This window comes from Tremella mesenterica (assembly GCF_000271645.1).
Source record: "Tremella mesenterica DSM 1558 unplaced genomic scaffold TREMEscaffold_5, whole genome shotgun sequence".
Lineage (NCBI taxonomy): Eukaryota > Fungi > Basidiomycota > Tremellomycetes > Tremellales > Tremellaceae > Tremella > Tremella mesenterica.
Genome location: NW_006711229.1, coordinates 327,787 through 343,647, shown reverse-complemented (window position 1 = coordinate 343,647; position 15,861 = coordinate 327,787). Strand labels below are relative to the sequence as shown.

The window sequence follows — 15,861 nt, the reverse complement described above, 5'->3', positions numbered from 1 at the left end:
GGAGATCATTCAATTTGTCCATCTTGCCTTTCGCTCTTTCTCGTCCCTCCTCGATATCAGCTTGTCTCACAGAATCAAGTGAATCAACAACGGCTGCTCTGTCGGGAAGAGCGCTTTCTGACTGACTGAGATGGTACAAGAGTGAGTCAGCTCAAAGTGTGAGAAGTAGTAGCATGGAGAGGGGGATGGAGTGTGTGGGGATGGAATGTGAGTGGACCGACATTTTTGGGGAAAGGGAGTTGCCACGTGGTCAACGAAAGGTTGTGTGGCGTGGCGGTTTGGAGTGCATAGCGCACATTATCCCTGTCCAATACAATTACTACTGCAGTATGCGAGTGTACGGGGGGAGTAGAGTTGGGTCGTGTTGGGGTAGAGTTGGGGTAGAGTTGGGTAGAGTGGGTAAAGTAGAGCAGGAGAAGGGTGGAGAGGAGTAGATTAAAGTATATCCACCTTCAAAGTCCAACAGGCAACATCTACCTGCTGCATGAAACCAGACACTACTACTCGGATAGTGCCAGTTCTCGCGTTCAGTCGAAAGAGGGTGCCAACACAATTATGACAAGATCAATTGATATATGTCATACATCAACTCAAGTCATATCTGTCAGATCTGTATCAAGATAAATACTAGTCAACGATCCCTATTTCACCTAATATAAACTTTGTGCGTCCACACAAGCTTGTAAGAAAGCTCCTAAATATCCTTCAGGTCTAACTGTCGCTAATGTTTCTTTCATCACTCCTTTCAACGAAGCCGCTCTGTTAGTCAGTGATAATGTCGTGTTTAGTTAGACATGACGATCTCTCTCAGCAACGGGTTCGTTCGATACCGGGGTCAAGGGTTGAAGAGCCTCAGAGTGTGGGAAAAGGAGCTTCACATGTTAAAAATGATTGTCGAGCTGGAAAAGAAGAACGAGGAGATGGTGAAGTTTCAAACAACCGGAAAAGAAAGTATGAGAAGATGATTGATCTCATCAAAGTATTGAGAAAGAAGGAAAGAGGAAAACTCACTCTACTGAACCATATACAGTCTCAACATCCACCTCGACATTCGCCAAACTCCCAGGCCAACCACTGACCGTCTCACCCGTCAAATTAAACGTCACTTCCACTTTCGATCTCATCGCGGGAAAAACCAAACATGTCCGAACTTGCAACAAAGGTGAGAGAGAAGTCGAAGAGAGTGTATATGAAAGTGGATATCTGAGATTTACTAAACGAAGTTCGGAACGAAGTCGTTGGATCGATGACCATAATTGACCGATACGTTGAATGAGCTGATGATTAGTCGATTGATCATATATACCCCACTACCTCTACCTTTACTTTTCTCTCCCTGATGTTTAAGGATTTCGGTTTGAAGAAATGATTGGAAAAGAAGAGGATATGATCTTGTTTGGGGGAGAGGAGAAAATGGCGAAGGGTACAAAGTGGTGGGATGGAATGAAAATGGATCGGTATGAGGGTTATATGTGGTGATGTCTGTTCGGAAAGATTCATTGGATGAAGAGGAAAAGAAAGTAAGTAAGGAAGAAAAACTTACAAGAGGTAAAGTATTACATTCTTTCTTAAAACTTTCCATCGAATTCAAGAACACTTCAAACAAACCTTCCATAGAAATCCCTCCTCTTCCCCTCGGACCTTTCTTCTCACCGTGTCCGATATAAGGCAAAGTGATACCGGAAGACGATGCTTTCTTCCCTTCCCCGACATCTATCAGAGTGATATTGATAGAAGATAAATCAGGATGAAAGTCTTTGGCAGAGAAACAAAGATTGATTTCGTTATCGTATGTGAGTTCCAAAGAAGATGGTGAGAGATGGACGATACGCCATTGATGAAGATGTTGAAGGGAGTCGTATTCATCTTCTTATCAGCACCGTGTCAGGCGAATAAGGTTTGACGGTCAATGACTGAAACTGGCTTGGGTAACATTCGGAAAAGCGGGGAACAATATACACCAGTGGAAAATGAGAAGGGACAATAGCCTACGCCTACAACAGAGAAAATAGCAGAACAGCAGAAGAAAGCATGAGAACAAAAGGTGGAAAGAAGAAAAGGAGGCAGGAAGAAACCACTCACCGCGTAAACGGATCACGTCAGATCTTGTGAACCTATCACACATATTTCTCGCAGTCGTAATGGCCATCAAAAGTTCCGATTTCTTATCTCTCAATTCGTCGAGTTTAGTAGTAAGTGTGCCGAGTTTGATTTGACCGTCTGAAAGTTCCGTGGTAAATCCAGCTATTTGTATGCTGACCGTTAAACACAATCCTCATACAAAAGGTAGACACAAGGTTGTAAGCGGGAATGAATAAAACTCACTTTTGTTCAGCTATAGCCGCACGGAAATCTGCCAATTCTTCTTGATCACATTCCGCCACAGCTTTGACCATCTCTCTTTCCTTGCCCAATTCTTCTCTTAGAGCCGCGGCTCTAGCTTGGAGATCAGGTAAGAGAGTCTCGGTTTGAGTGCATAGTTCGGAGAGCCGAGTGTCGTCCTGCGTATCAGAATGACATTCCACATACTCAACGCCGTCATATTTCCAAAACTCCTCTTCGTAAGAAAAGGGGGTGGGGAAAAGGAGAGGTAGAAAAGGGGAGGGAGAAAAGAGGAAGGAGAAAAGGGGAGGGAGAGCAGGGGAGGGAGAAAAGGGGAGGGGGGGAAGAGGAAGGAGGAAAGGGAGGGAGAAAAGGGGAGGAGGAGGGGAGACGTCATAGATTTGACAGGATGTAGAAGATCGCAATGGGAAGTGAGAAATCGATTGGAGAGCGAACAACAGGTAATCGTGAAAAAGACTCATAAAACCCACCTCTTTCATCCCCAATAACATCTCCTCTACATCCGGTTTGATCTTACTCATCAAAGCAATCTTCCAATCATACCACCCTTCCTTAGCTTTCAAATGAGTGTTAGTTTTGAAATTTTTGAAAGTACTTTCGAACATTGCTTTTTCGTGATCTGGAGCAGCTAGATATTCTTTGATCACAGGTGGATTATGAAGGGAATAAAGTTCTTCTGTAGCTTGAAGATCTAAAGCGGCCGCACGGATATCTTCTCGCATTTTGTTATTTCCCTATTTATCAGATTTCTGACATGTCCATTATTCCGTTCGTTTCATGTATCACCCATCATGTGGAGTTTTACTGAGATGTAGAGATAGACGAGGTACACAAGTACGATGGAGAGGATGAAAATGATGCCGGGAATGAGTTCGTCAAGACATAGGTGGAATTATCCAACAAGGATTGACACTACACGAACTGAGTGACATCATCAAAGTGTGTATGAGTGATGAGGAGAGAATAATGTGGAAAAGTGGTGAAAGTAAGGCAAGAGGCAGGTGGACGCGGACACTGACCCATGTGTACATATTAAGAAAAGCACTGTGAATTTGAGCTTCAACATATTCGTGTAATCCGAAATCCCGATCTACCCATTAATATGACTATGACAAAAAAAGACCTCATAACTCACCCGCTGTACTCTGTCCTAAAACTCCTCTAGCCACACTGCTCCTCCTATTCATACCTGGCAAACCTTCCATGAACAACACTCCCGTCATCTCCAAAAACGCTCCTAAAGCGATGGTAGGTGGTTCTTCCCATTCTTCCTCCGCCTCGGTGATTTCTTCAGATGGAGGAACGTTTATACCCATTGCTCGTCTGATAGCTGGACTTCGACCCGGTGTCCAGGATGTTTTAGGTGGGGTAGCTCTAGCTGGGGAACCCAGAGCTGGAACTTGCTCGAATGTAGTCATATTGGTTCTTTCTGTCACCGGAGACGATGAAGGTTTATCAACAGGTTCAAAGGGGTTCATCTTGACTGTAGAAGTGACAGAAAAGACTTCATCGGACTTCATTTCAAAGTCGGACATGTTTGCGTTTGAATTTGGAATTGGATCGACGTTGATGTTGACGTTGGAGTTTGAATCTTGAAGTGGACGTTTCTTACCTACTGAGGAAGTCGTCGACCCGAAACTTAAACGTTTGGCTACATCAGCCGCAGCGTCCATTCCTCCTTTTCTCGGAGTAGATTTGAAAGGACTTGGAGAAGGTGCGAAAACATTTCGTTTTTCTGTCGGTCTTGACTTTTGAGCAGAAGCAACTGTCGAACGTGCGAAAGAAGGAGTACCACCCTGAGGTCTTGTGATCGGTGCGTGTCGTGGGGAAGTAGGAGGAAGATATGTTGTATTAAGTTGAATACCTCCTTCGGCAGAGGTAAATTCCATATCGGAGGTATGATTGTTTGAAATTTGATCTCGTGTAAAAGCAAAAGACATAGTTGGTTCTCTAATCGAATGACGCGTATCTTCATTTGATCCTCCTGAACTCATAGAATCATCCCCATTGATGATCCCACCTAAAGCAATAGTCTCTTCCATTTCCATTTCCATACTGATATCACCATGACCAGGAAGAAGTCTATCATGATCATGAACATGAGTTGAGTAACCTAGACTTGTCCTACCGGGCGTTGCTCCTCCAGGTGGAGCTCGTGGTATGGCACCACCTATAGCTATGGTGAAATCCATGGTTTGTTCTTCATCATCACCTTTAGATGTAGAACTTACATCAACTTCGGAGGTGGAGATGACTGATGTGTCTCTATCCATTGCAGCCATCGATTCCCTTCGAAGGATACCACCATATTGAATTTGAGTGACATCCATGTCCATCTCATCTTCTTCGTCGTCTTGTTCATCTTGCGTGTCAAAGTTGTTTGGATAGATGTTCGATATGCGATTAGGTGGTATAGCAACATGAAGAGCTTCATCTGTAGAATCGGATTCAGAATCAGTTTCGATATCCATAGATTCTTCTCCGCCGTCATTATCGACAAGAGTTGTCTCTGATCCGGAAGGAGTGAAAGGTCGATCAACTAAAGTTTCGGCATCAGAAGCCACTGACTGAGCAGGGGAAGTAGGAGGGTTGGTAGATGCTTGTGATTGAGACAGTTGATGACGTTCGAACATGCTGAGTGTCAACACAGCTCATATCAGGATTCCAAGATTAGAAGGAGTTGGGAGAACTCACCGAACATGCGCATTCGGAGCAAAGCTAACTCTACGAGATAACACCCTAGTATCAGATTCGTTGTTACTCGAAAAAGCATACGTGTGAGCGTATTGAACTGTGAAATCTGTCGTTGCGTCTTCAGCGTTGAGCGCGTTGGCCGGATTAGATTTCAATATGGATTTCCGAGGTTGCTCATGGTCAGCTCTACGTCATCACAGGCTCATTGCCACACAAAAACGGAAGGGTTGTTTGATGGAATTCTGGTCGGTGATGATGGATGAAGTTGAAACGGTGTGCTGATGAGGGGCCATGTCAGAGAAGGAGGAGAGGAGAGTATAACTGACCATACTACGTCTCGCTTGTCTTCTCGGACTGAGCTTTTGAGAACTACTAGAAATAACCTCTGCTCCCATACTCATGACCGCTCGTTTCTTCGCTTTGAAAGTTTGTGTTTGAGGCATGTTGAGGTTTCTTTCGGAAAGAGAAAGAGACATCCTAGCTCTGGGAGAGCGAGGGTTAGCCGACATGTCGACTGATGGTTCTTGGTGTACCAGTTGTTCGTTGTAGAATGTATGGATATAGACGAGAGAAGGGATGAAAGTATCCAAGTGGGAAGTTGGTTTCGTTCATGTTTACGCCCCCCTGTGGGAAAATCAGTCGCGCGAGCATAGGGGAGTTGCTGACGTAATCACTGACCGTCGATTGTGCCCCCAAAAGATAGGCACGCTAGGACGAGAAGCTAGACGCGCCTAAAAAACTGGTTGCGATTTGATCATTAGCCTCGGTTGTGAAAGCTACCGAAGGGTTTTCTATTGCTCCCGACTTGAAGGGTCAAGGTGGTAATTAAAGGTATATACGACGCTTTAGTGACAAACCTAATGAAACTGCCACCACACTGTACAACACCACCACACCACCGATGTTTCATAATTAGCTCAGATTTTGTTAGGTACTTGGATGTATCTGAAATTCGAGTGTCTATACTTTCACACATTGTCCCCTCTCCCCCGCCCCTATGTCCCTGTTCATCCGATCCGACGTTGATCATACCCTTGTCAAAGTTTAAGTTGAACATCCATGAACCATTGTCGTCCTTGAGAGTCATCCTGCTGGTCAAAGATCGACCTCGAACAACAAGGTACACCCCCCGTGCACTGCCATTCTTCCCCCCCTCTCAAACCCTCCATGTCTATAAATGTCTACAGATTTACCTTCTCGTCGTTTCCTCTTACCTCTCTCTTCTCCGCTTCAGATTCAACATACTCGACCTCATATACGTACCCCTACCTATTCGACTTCCCCTCCTCATTCTGCCATATCATTGCACCGCCTTCGTCGAATCATGATCATGCCACGAAGTGTCGTCCGTACTTTTCTCATAGCTTCTTTACTCTTAGGTCTGGTACTCTTACTCAACATCACTAAAACTTCGATAGATGATGGAACGTGGGATGCATCATCCTATGGTGATAGAAGATTACCGTTACCCATGTCCTTTGGGGAAGTTCGTAGAAGAGTAGGATCATGGACAAACTTAGGACCGAATGAACAAAGACCAATCAGTGGTGGTGGTAAATCACCAGTCCACAAAGAAGAAGAAGAGCAAGTAGATACATGGTCAAATCCTATTGTTGATTCTACACGTTGGAGAAATACACCAAGACCTCCTTCAGCTCCATGGAACACAAATTTGACTTCACGAATACCTCATCAAGGACATTCCAGAGTGATCAGACTCGATACAGATCCGGAAGAATATGATCTAGGTGATTTACCTACTTTGGAAGAAGCGTTTGCGAATCTATCACCGAAAATGATAGAAGTTAAAGAAAAAATACCGGCTATACCAAGAGAACACGAATTAACTCAACCTATCTTCCCTCCTTTTTTAACGACAGAACAAGAAGATCGTTTTTGGCATTTGAGAGAAGAATGGGACGAAGAGAAAAACCAATGGGTTAAAAGTGGGAAAAGAAGATATTTGATGGTTACTATTTGTAGACAAGTCGCAGGTGAGTTAGCCGTGCGTTCCAATAAAACACGGGGATATTGTAATTGATCGAATAGGTATGTTGGCAGATTGGTTTGCAGCTTGGACGGTTTTGGCGGATTTCTTAGGTCCAGAAACTTTAGTATTTTCTTTATTAGAAGGTGATTCTGCGGATGGAAGGTAAGTCACCTTTTCCGATATTCACGGGAACGTTCTTCACACTCCAACAATCAAACTACTATATCTGGAATAAACCATCTGTTCCTTTGAACATCAAGTCGTACTACCTCATTATCGACCCTATATCCTTCCCTTCTTGACATCAATAAAGCCCTGACCTACCCATGTACTCAATCCTGCCAAACTATTCCATTTCCAAGAATATCTGTTTAGTCTGTTGATTCCATACTCATGTCCAGCGGCGAAATCCTTTCTCAAGTCATGCGTTCTCATCTACTCTTCATAGGAGTACCACCAGAAAACATTCATATCCGTACTCATCTCCCACCTATCGATTGGGAAAATAATCATCGTATTCAACTTCTAGCAGAGATGCGCAATGCGGGTATGAAACCCCTTTACGATTCTCTACCTTCCGGTTTAACACCAGATGGTAATCCATGGACAGCTGTCATTTTTTATAATGACGTTTATCTCAGTGCGGCACATTTTTTGGAATTGTTACATCAACATTTCAAACAGGATGCTGATGTGACTTGTGGTTGGGATCATGCTGGGAGATGGTTTTATGATGGTTGGGTAGGTAGAGATATGAGTGGGGATTTGTATACACCTTTTCCTGTGAAAGAGGAGGATAAGGATTTACCTCAGAAAGTGGGTTATTTCATTTACTTTTTATCATCCTCTCGACACATTGCATTCATTCCTGGTCAACCTCTGTCTCTCCAATCCCCTCTTTTCTATTCTGTCACTCAAATCCACCCCCAACTCTCACTTCAACTCCAACTCCAACCCTCATCTCACCTTCACTTACGTCGCCGGTCCCCTTTCAGGGTGAGAACGAATATCAATATCAAGGTTTTTCATTTAAAGAAGAAGAACAAACGAGAAAGCATCCACTAACTTTTCAGCTCTTCCTATCATCTCCCGAAACCAAAACAAGATTCGACCTTCTCCTTCCATTCCAAGTATTCTCAGGTTGGAACGGAATAGCAGTCTTAAATCCTACACCTTTCCTACCCCCATACAACGTTCGATTCCGTAGAGGAAAACCAAAATCAATGTTTTCAAACGAATTAGAATGTCAATGGTCTGAATCTGCTTTCATCTCTTGGGATTTCTGGAAATACGGTTTCGGAAGAGTTCAAGTCGTTCCTGGTGTTCATGCTTGTTATGGGAAAGAAGATGCTATGATGAGAGGTTGGTTGGAATGGCCAAATCCTACTAAACAACATCCTGAAGAGATTGATTGGGATGATGAGTGAGTCGATAGGTTTCCTCCTGTCTTCCTCCCAAGTCTTCTTTTCCCTCATCCCTTACACTTAGATTTTCTGCTCCCATCGCTTCCCCCTTAGATTAAAGTCCTAGACTACATTGCTATACACAACCATGTCACTTCCTACGTGGGGGAGAGAAGAGCGGGAAATGGGATTGATTCAACTCTCGTTCCCATACCTGACGATTTGATGACCTTTCGGGGCTCATACCATTGATTGATCATGTCACATTCACGTTTCAAACCAATCATGGTCAAACTCGATGGGTATGAGCTAATCGACCCAGACCTCCAAAGAAGATTCGATGTCACGATTGGCCAGATAAGAACGGTAAAGGTTATTGGGCTTGGGATACAGTAAGATGGACCGATTCACCTAAACCCGAACGACCCCAAGGGTGATTCACGAGAGTTGTTACAACATTTTCGGGCTCTCAATCGGTCAACTCCCAAAAGCCAACTCGCGAGATCTGGTAGAAAAAAGAAGTGATGGTTAAACATCATTCGATCGGAGGGGGTACGGTCTGTTCTTCTTGTTGCATGAAGGTCTGCGGATCTGCGGTTTCTTGATGAACCGGTGGATGAGGATAGGGAAGATGGGGTAAAGTAGAAGAGGAATGAAGAAAGGTGTGATCCAGTGTTGGTAAGCTGGAAGTCAAGTGGATATGGACATTGCATTTGTTCATAACGGTTAAAGTCATCTGTTTAATCTAGCATGTGATTGTGTAGCTTCTTTGTTCCTTTTCGTCTTCTGACCCAAAAGCATAATGTACTAAACACATGTGACTTGAAGCGAATCCTCTCTTTGGGCGACATCAAAGATGGTAGTGGTCTCGCTTCACTTTACATCTCTTCTTCTTGAACACATAGATCATACACCTCGGCTGATCATCACCCCCTCTGTAAGGATGGAAACATGGGTTAGTACCCTATAATTGGACATGATGAGTGAGAGAATGAAAGGAAACTAATCAAGGTGCTTGTCACTCCTTTCTTGGTAAAAGTTGGTCTTGATCCCTTGATCATACTCTACCATCCCTCCATCCCCTCCAACATTCCACTTCACTTCGTACACCTACTTACTACCTACTACCCATCAGCACCTCTTGCTATACACCACCCACATGATGCTCTCTGTCATACGACACATCATCTGAATGAACACCCCTTCCTTACCAACACCTCTGACGTTGTCCTCAACTTCACAAAAACTCTTACCAATGACTAGAAGCATCTCTTCTATGTCTAATACGACATCCAATCCCACCTTTTCCCGTGGTAGTCTCAACGGCCAACATCCTTCTCAATCACAAACCAGACACAATGATACCTCACTTCCACCTCAACTTATCCCACCATCGTCCTCTCTCACCACCCATGAACACGTTTTGCGGCGAAATAAGAAGATATTCACCCCTATACGTACTTTCGTAAGATTCATAAACTGGGTTTTAGGACCTGAACCCGTACCAATCAGACAGTGGAGGAGACCTTCCGCCTCTTTGTGGGTTTCGATCAGATTCGGAAAGAGAACATGGGATGGATGTCCCGATCGAGCGTGGATGAGAATATTGAGAAAGTTAGAGGGAAGGTCCGATCTCCATGAATACCATCCTGAAAAGGATCAACGGCCAAATGGTGATGATGTGGAGAAACGATCAGATCCTGGAAATGTTGACAGTGAAGATAATGGGGTTTTGGTGGAAGAAGGAAGAAGTTCTATGATTTCTCAAAGTGTAGAAAGAAGGAATATTGGATCAACTTCAACATCTACATCCGCAGGTTCAAATGGACCTATAGGAATCGTCGAAGTACTCAAAAGAGAACACCGCATGACGGATGAACAAAGTAGTTTTACATCTCAACAAACAAAATCCTCACAAGATAACCTCGGCGGGCTTTACAAACAACACGATTTTACTCAAGATGTCAATGTCGATACAGAAGAACGACGACAGAACCAGATGGACAAACAGGGTGATGTTGAAAACACTAGTACTACTATTATGGGAGGGAAGAAAATACGTATTCACATCATTTCTATAATCTTCGGATCATTGTGGTTAATAGGTTTCATATTTTTGATAAGACAACAATATTACGTTTCTAATTTACCTATAGTGACTTGTGACACGGCTCCATGGAACGATTGGCCAGTCGATACTTGTGGACTGAATGCGAGGGAATGTACACTTGATTGGTTTGGGGTCGGGAATGAAGTTGGAATCGAAAGTAAAGATAATCAGACAACTCATAATAATGGGAATGAGAGTGGGAATGGCACTATGATTGATGATGATTTCAATTGGGGTATCTGGAATGATTGGAAAAATGGAGTTAGATGTATGGGAGGATGTAAAGATGTCGTACTTGGTAATGAGAGATGGGTAGGGGATAAAAGAGTTAATGGTGTACCATTGGTTATTGGTGGTGAAGGGGTTTATCGGTATGTTCTTGTTCTTCCCTCTTTCTATTTATCTTTTCTTCTGCATTTGGTTCACTTTCCCATGTTAAGCGAGCCCTTCGTATCGCCAGACCTCCTCTTTTCTCTTACGGCAAAGATATCATTCCACTGGTTTCTGGACTCCATTCTTTTCCTTCTAGTCCTTACTGAACAAGTTATCACTCCCCTTTCTGTCAACTCCCCTTCACACCCTCTTCCCATCTTCCCCGCACGAGGCAGTTTGTCACTTGCTCCCCTCCTGCTTCTTTGCTCTACTAGCTGTCTCACATATTCCGCTCAAAGATGTACCAACGAAATTGGTGTTTGAAAGGAATTTGTGAAGTGTTTAATCGCTAACATCAAGCGCCGATTCATGGTTATGTGCATCAGCACTTCATTCTTCTCTCATATCACCTTTTATGGGAGGTTCCTTCCAAATAACCCCTACCATATATCCTTCTTCCCCATCTTCCTCTCCTCCCAACCCGACCATCTCTACTTCCACAATAAACGACATAACCCCTATCCCATTCTCCCCTCCTTTTCCAGGCGGTTTCATCCTATCCTCTCTATCATCACAAGGAACATCAGATCTTCATCCTCTAATATCAACTTACAATGCCATTTCCCTTTTCCTTTTCACACTTTTCATTCCTTCACCTCCATATCTTTTCTCCATACTTCTCCTCCTTGGATTTCTCCAGATAGTACTTATTTCCGACCTACCTTCCATCCCACCAGATTGGTCATACATCATAGCTTCCGCCCTTCCAGTGGCATTAATAGGATATTGGATCTACAAAGTATCGTTTAAACGTACATTATTTGGATTCTCACAATTACCTGTTGAATTAGCTTTGTGGCAAGGTTTAGGTTATTGGATAGGGATAGAAAGTAATGATATTTTCTCAAAATTACCTATCACTAGATTAGCTGAAGGAGGTTTTGATGGAGCTAAGAAAGGTGGAGTGGTTTTGTTGGTCGTGATTTGTTTGGTGGGATTAGGGGTGGTGGTTTTACAATTTAAAGCTTTGAGGTCGGTAGGGTTGATCAGGTTTTATTTGATCAGGTGGGTCTTTTTGTTTATTGCCAATTGAACATCATCTTCTAGAGCTGTATCATCTCTTCTCATTTCATCATCTATATTAATCATGTCTTCTCATCATCTTTCTTCATTATCGCCTCTCATCGTCCCTTCGCGCGCCATTATTCTCATCATATGTTCCCCCACATTCACAGAATACAAAAGTCTCAAGTAATTCCAGTTGAATCACTCTTCTCACTCATTCTCGAAATTACCACTTTGACCACCATGCTCAATCTCGCTCAAACAAGCCCAGTCAGTACCTATCCTCGAAACTCCCTTGAGAGGCAGAGGGATATACGGCCAGAGTGCAGATTATGAATCTATCATACTGAATTAATTTTTGATCCTGTCAAGTCAGGTGCTGTCAGCTGGGAATTATAGATACTGACATCAGATACATACCTCTAGGTCTTTTAATACTTCTCATAGCTCTCCTCCCCACTGGTTACTCGGTTCATATACATCATTACATGTTAGCTCTACTTTTATTCCCGATATTCAGTCTACCAACGAGAATATCACTCATTGGTCAAGCTTTCGCTTTGGGTTGGTTCCTTGATGGAATTGGGAGATGGGGATGGGATTCTTTACTTGAAACCAAGGCTCAGGTGAGTCATGAGTTTCCCTCCTTTCCTCCTTTCCTCCTTTCCTCCTTTCCTCCTTTCCTCCTTTCCTCCTTTCCTCCTTTCCTTCTTTCCTTCTTTCCTTCTTTCCTTCTTTCCTTCTCTTCTTCTGACCCCCTCTCGTCCATTCCTTCCGTTATGTCATATTCTGCTTAGTGTGTTGTCTGCTACCAACCTACCGTAACCTTCTCATAGTTGAATCTTACATACTTGTTTCATCTTGCTGCCCTCACGCAGAAGTAAAGCTGTTATATACCTATATCTCCTGATGCTAAATCCCTGCACACCGTGCATCCGGTGGTCATGCACCGAAAGAAGATGTGTTGAGAGAGAGAGAGAGAGAAAGAGCATTGAAAGACCGCAATGCAATCGTCAACAGTTCACTGACACCGCAGCTTGTCGGAGATGCCTATCTAGGTTCTCTCACACCTACTTTTTTCCCAGTGAACCAAACTACCATCTCTTGGTCCGGTCTGAACGAAGCTCTTGTATCAATAGGAATAACGGGATATTCCGTCCTGATAGATGACGTATTACGTTTATCCAACGTCAGTATAACAGGTAAGTCGATATCTCCCCATCTTCACTTTCCCCACTTTAATTTTTCATTCCATATCGTATACTAATCCTTCCCTATCGTACCCTAATCCTTCCTGATTGTTTATCATCGAACCAAACGAATCGAGGAGGTAATCCAAATGGTCAACGTTGAAAGAGTCCCAACACCACACGAAAGTCTGAAACGTGTTTTATGGCGTTATACACTACGTTGTTGAAATTCTTGAGCTGAAAGTGTAGAAATTTCATTATCTGATTTCAACTTGACTTTAGAGGAACACTATTTTCGTTTGGCTGTGAGTGATTTGCTCACTCTTGATGATCTCCTCTCTACGTGGATTGATCGGATCATCCCTGTTTCTCTGAACAATCCACACTTCTTGATGTTATCTACCTTTGCGTATTACCCGTAGAGGGAAAGTAAACCATCAGTCTTTGGTGTCTTCTAACTTTGTGTATCTCGCTTAGAAGGGGAGTAAATCAATAGTCCTTGGTGTCTTCTTACTTTGTGTATCACACATAAAGGGGAAGCAAATCAATAGTCCTCAGTGTCATCTAAATTTGAATTTCATCTGTGGAGAAACAGAAAATGACATGAAAGAGAGAGGAAAGAAAAGGGATATCAAAGGAACGAAAAGAGAATATGCTGACGAAACAAAAGTACTTTGCAAACAATACCTCTTTAGATTACATAGATCCCATTTCAGCATGGTGGAACGGTACTTTTCCTTGAATTCTTTCTTGAATCATTTACATCATCTTCACATATATACAATCTGTGTTGAATATCTTGAATCATTTCCATGTACTTTTCATCTAAACTGTTGTTAATCATTATAGACAAGAGAATCTTGATCGTGTGTTGTATGTATCATTTTAACATGTAGGGAATCTTGCAACATGGGACTGATGACATCCACCATTTCCTCAAAATCCAATCAATAAAGACAAATATAATCCTGACTTTTGTCCTACCCAACGACATGAGTAAGCAATTGGGTAATTAGGTGATTATGCGTCGTATATATACCCAAGTCGAATATTCTCGAGAGAACGTATCGTATCTTATATGCATATTCACTTTCCTTCGTATAATAACTACAAAAATACTTTGCCCATATACCAACTTTAATCGATCAAAGCTCCCTTACGTTTACCCAGTTCCAATTCATCTTTCCTCGAAACGGTCCTACGTTTAGGTATCATGCTCGATAACGTCAATCCACGACCGCGTACCTTTCCTCGAGTACCTGGACCGGAATAAGACAATATTTCCAGAGGGGGATTGAGACGAGGCCAGGAGACGTACGAAGTACCCTTTGAGATTAGTTCGTGTTTCACTCACTCTACTCATATTTTCTGACTTGCACTTTCTGATCAAACGTCTTGAGAGGCGAGATAAAACTACGGTCGGATGATCGGATGTAAGATGACATAATGTTATAGGTGGGTTGGGGAAGATGATCGATATATATGACTAGTAGAGAGATCCGATGGGGGAACAGATCAATACAATCAGGAGTTGGCAAGACGTAGGAGTATCATGCTTGGAAGAGTTGAGAAACGCAGGAAAGGGGGAACAGGTATTTATTGGCTAGTATAGATGGAGTCATGAGGCGGGATATGGAATAAGTCAAGAAAGGATACTAAGAGATGCGGGCTAGATCAGAGAACGAATAGAGACGCAGGGAAGATTCATGTATGATATGCGAAAACACTCACATTACCCCAGATGTATGAACCGGACACGAACGCCAGAAAAACCCATAGAAGCAGGAAAGAATAAATCGACATGTCTCCTTGATCAGTTCAGTCGGAATCGCAAGGAACAACTCACCAGAACTACGTGGAAGGGACAGAGCGGCAATGATCATAGTTATCGCAAATGCAAATATGTATGGCATCTGATCGTTAGTCCATCTTTATGGTCATTGTCCGATAACCTGCTCATGAAATATTCATCTCCTTCATGTGATGGTTCAAAGCACCGTGTTATTTTTGGTCAGACCATCAAGCCCTAGAGGAAAGGTACAGATGACGATAAGTGAGATGTAGAATGATAAAGTGCTTTGTAATTTGGTCGGAAAGGAATGATATCGCTGGAAGAAATTGACAGGCAAGAGAGAAAGTGTAAACTCACAGAACGCATGACCAAAGGTCTCGTATCGCTCAAAGGTGGTATTCCTCCTCTCTTGGCCACCCACGCCCCAGTCAAAAGATCAAAAGCATCTTGTCTATCCCCATCGAAAAAGTTATTTCTTACATATCGCATGATAGAGTTATATCCATCTTGTATCATTCCCTCTCGGCTTCTTTGACCCGTACGTGTGTAATCCGATTTTAGTGCACCAGTACCTGCGTAAGCCCTGGATACTGTATCTCCGTGATCTGCCCATACTGCAATTCAGCGCTGTTCCGTAACACTTTTTGGCTCATCCTTATACACTGCCTGTACTCTCCTGTTGACTGACTAAACGTGTTTCCTTTTTCACTAACTTCAAGAAGCGTCGTTCCTACATGACATCCCCTCTGATGACTTCTTTACCCCACCTCTACGGTCCGATTTTACCAACCCCAAGGAGGTTGGCAAGAGCCAAGAAGAAGGAAGAGCGACACTTACCATTCCTGAATATCGACATGAACTCTGGATGTTCATCCACACTTTCTTTAACACTCAAAACACCC

The 15,861-nt window shown here is 43.1% G+C and overlaps 4 protein-coding genes across 4 annotated transcripts in view; 2 read left to right on the top strand and 2 right to left on the bottom strand.

The window, feature by feature from the left end:
- Nucleotides 1–650: 650 nt before the first annotated feature.
- Nucleotides 651–5,580, bottom strand: TREMEDRAFT_71597 (uncharacterized protein; the record flags this gene model as incomplete). Its single annotated transcript, XM_007004752.1, has 11 exons — nucleotides 5,364–5,580; nucleotides 5,038–5,210; nucleotides 4,912–4,993; nucleotides 3,479–4,850; nucleotides 3,363–3,433; nucleotides 2,814–3,077; nucleotides 2,326–2,501; nucleotides 2,083–2,255; nucleotides 1,544–1,866; nucleotides 1,012–1,277; nucleotides 651–759 (listed from the first exon to the last, which is right to left on the bottom strand). The coding sequence occupies exons 1-11, from the start codon at nucleotides 5,544–5,546 to the stop codon at nucleotides 651–653; spliced, it is 3,192 nt and encodes a 1,063-aa protein (XP_007004814.1). The 5' UTR covers nucleotides 5,547–5,580.
- A 781-nt stretch (nucleotides 5,581–6,361) lies between these two features.
- TREMEDRAFT_62182 (uncharacterized protein) lies at nucleotides 6,362–8,867 on the top strand (the record flags this gene model as incomplete). The annotated part of the gene is made up of 5 exons (XM_007004547.1): nucleotides 6,362–7,031; nucleotides 7,087–7,189; nucleotides 7,429–7,843; nucleotides 8,101–8,450; nucleotides 8,753–8,867. The coding sequence occupies 5 exons, from the start codon at nucleotides 6,362–6,364 to the stop codon at nucleotides 8,865–8,867; spliced, it is 1,653 nt and encodes a 550-aa protein (XP_007004609.1).
- Nucleotides 8,868–10,471: 1,604 nt separating this feature from the next.
- TREMEDRAFT_30806 (uncharacterized protein) lies at nucleotides 10,472–13,909 on the top strand (the record flags this gene model as incomplete). Its single annotated transcript, XM_007004408.1, has 6 exons — nucleotides 10,472–10,697; nucleotides 10,803–10,911; nucleotides 11,273–11,977; nucleotides 12,390–12,603; nucleotides 13,014–13,179; nucleotides 13,782–13,909. The coding sequence occupies 6 exons, from the start codon at nucleotides 10,472–10,474 to the stop codon at nucleotides 13,907–13,909; spliced, it is 1,548 nt and encodes a 515-aa protein (XP_007004470.1).
- A 316-nt stretch (nucleotides 13,910–14,225) lies between these two features.
- The window catches only part of TREMEDRAFT_73814 (uncharacterized protein), a 3,259-nt gene continuing 1,623 nt past the window's right edge, over nucleotides 14,226–15,861 (bottom strand). Inside the window, exons 7-11 of the mRNA XM_007004751.1 lie at nucleotides 15,797–15,818; nucleotides 15,317–15,573; nucleotides 15,014–15,080; nucleotides 14,899–14,972; nucleotides 14,226–14,493 (exon numbers count right to left, since the gene is read on the bottom strand). Of these exons, the coding sequence (XP_007004813.1) occupies nucleotides 14,305–14,493; nucleotides 14,899–14,972; nucleotides 15,014–15,080; nucleotides 15,317–15,573; nucleotides 15,797–15,818 (609 nt within the window). The 3' untranslated portion in view covers nucleotides 14,226–14,304. The remainder of the gene's footprint in view (nucleotides 14,494–14,898; nucleotides 14,973–15,013; nucleotides 15,081–15,316; nucleotides 15,574–15,796; nucleotides 15,819–15,861) is intronic.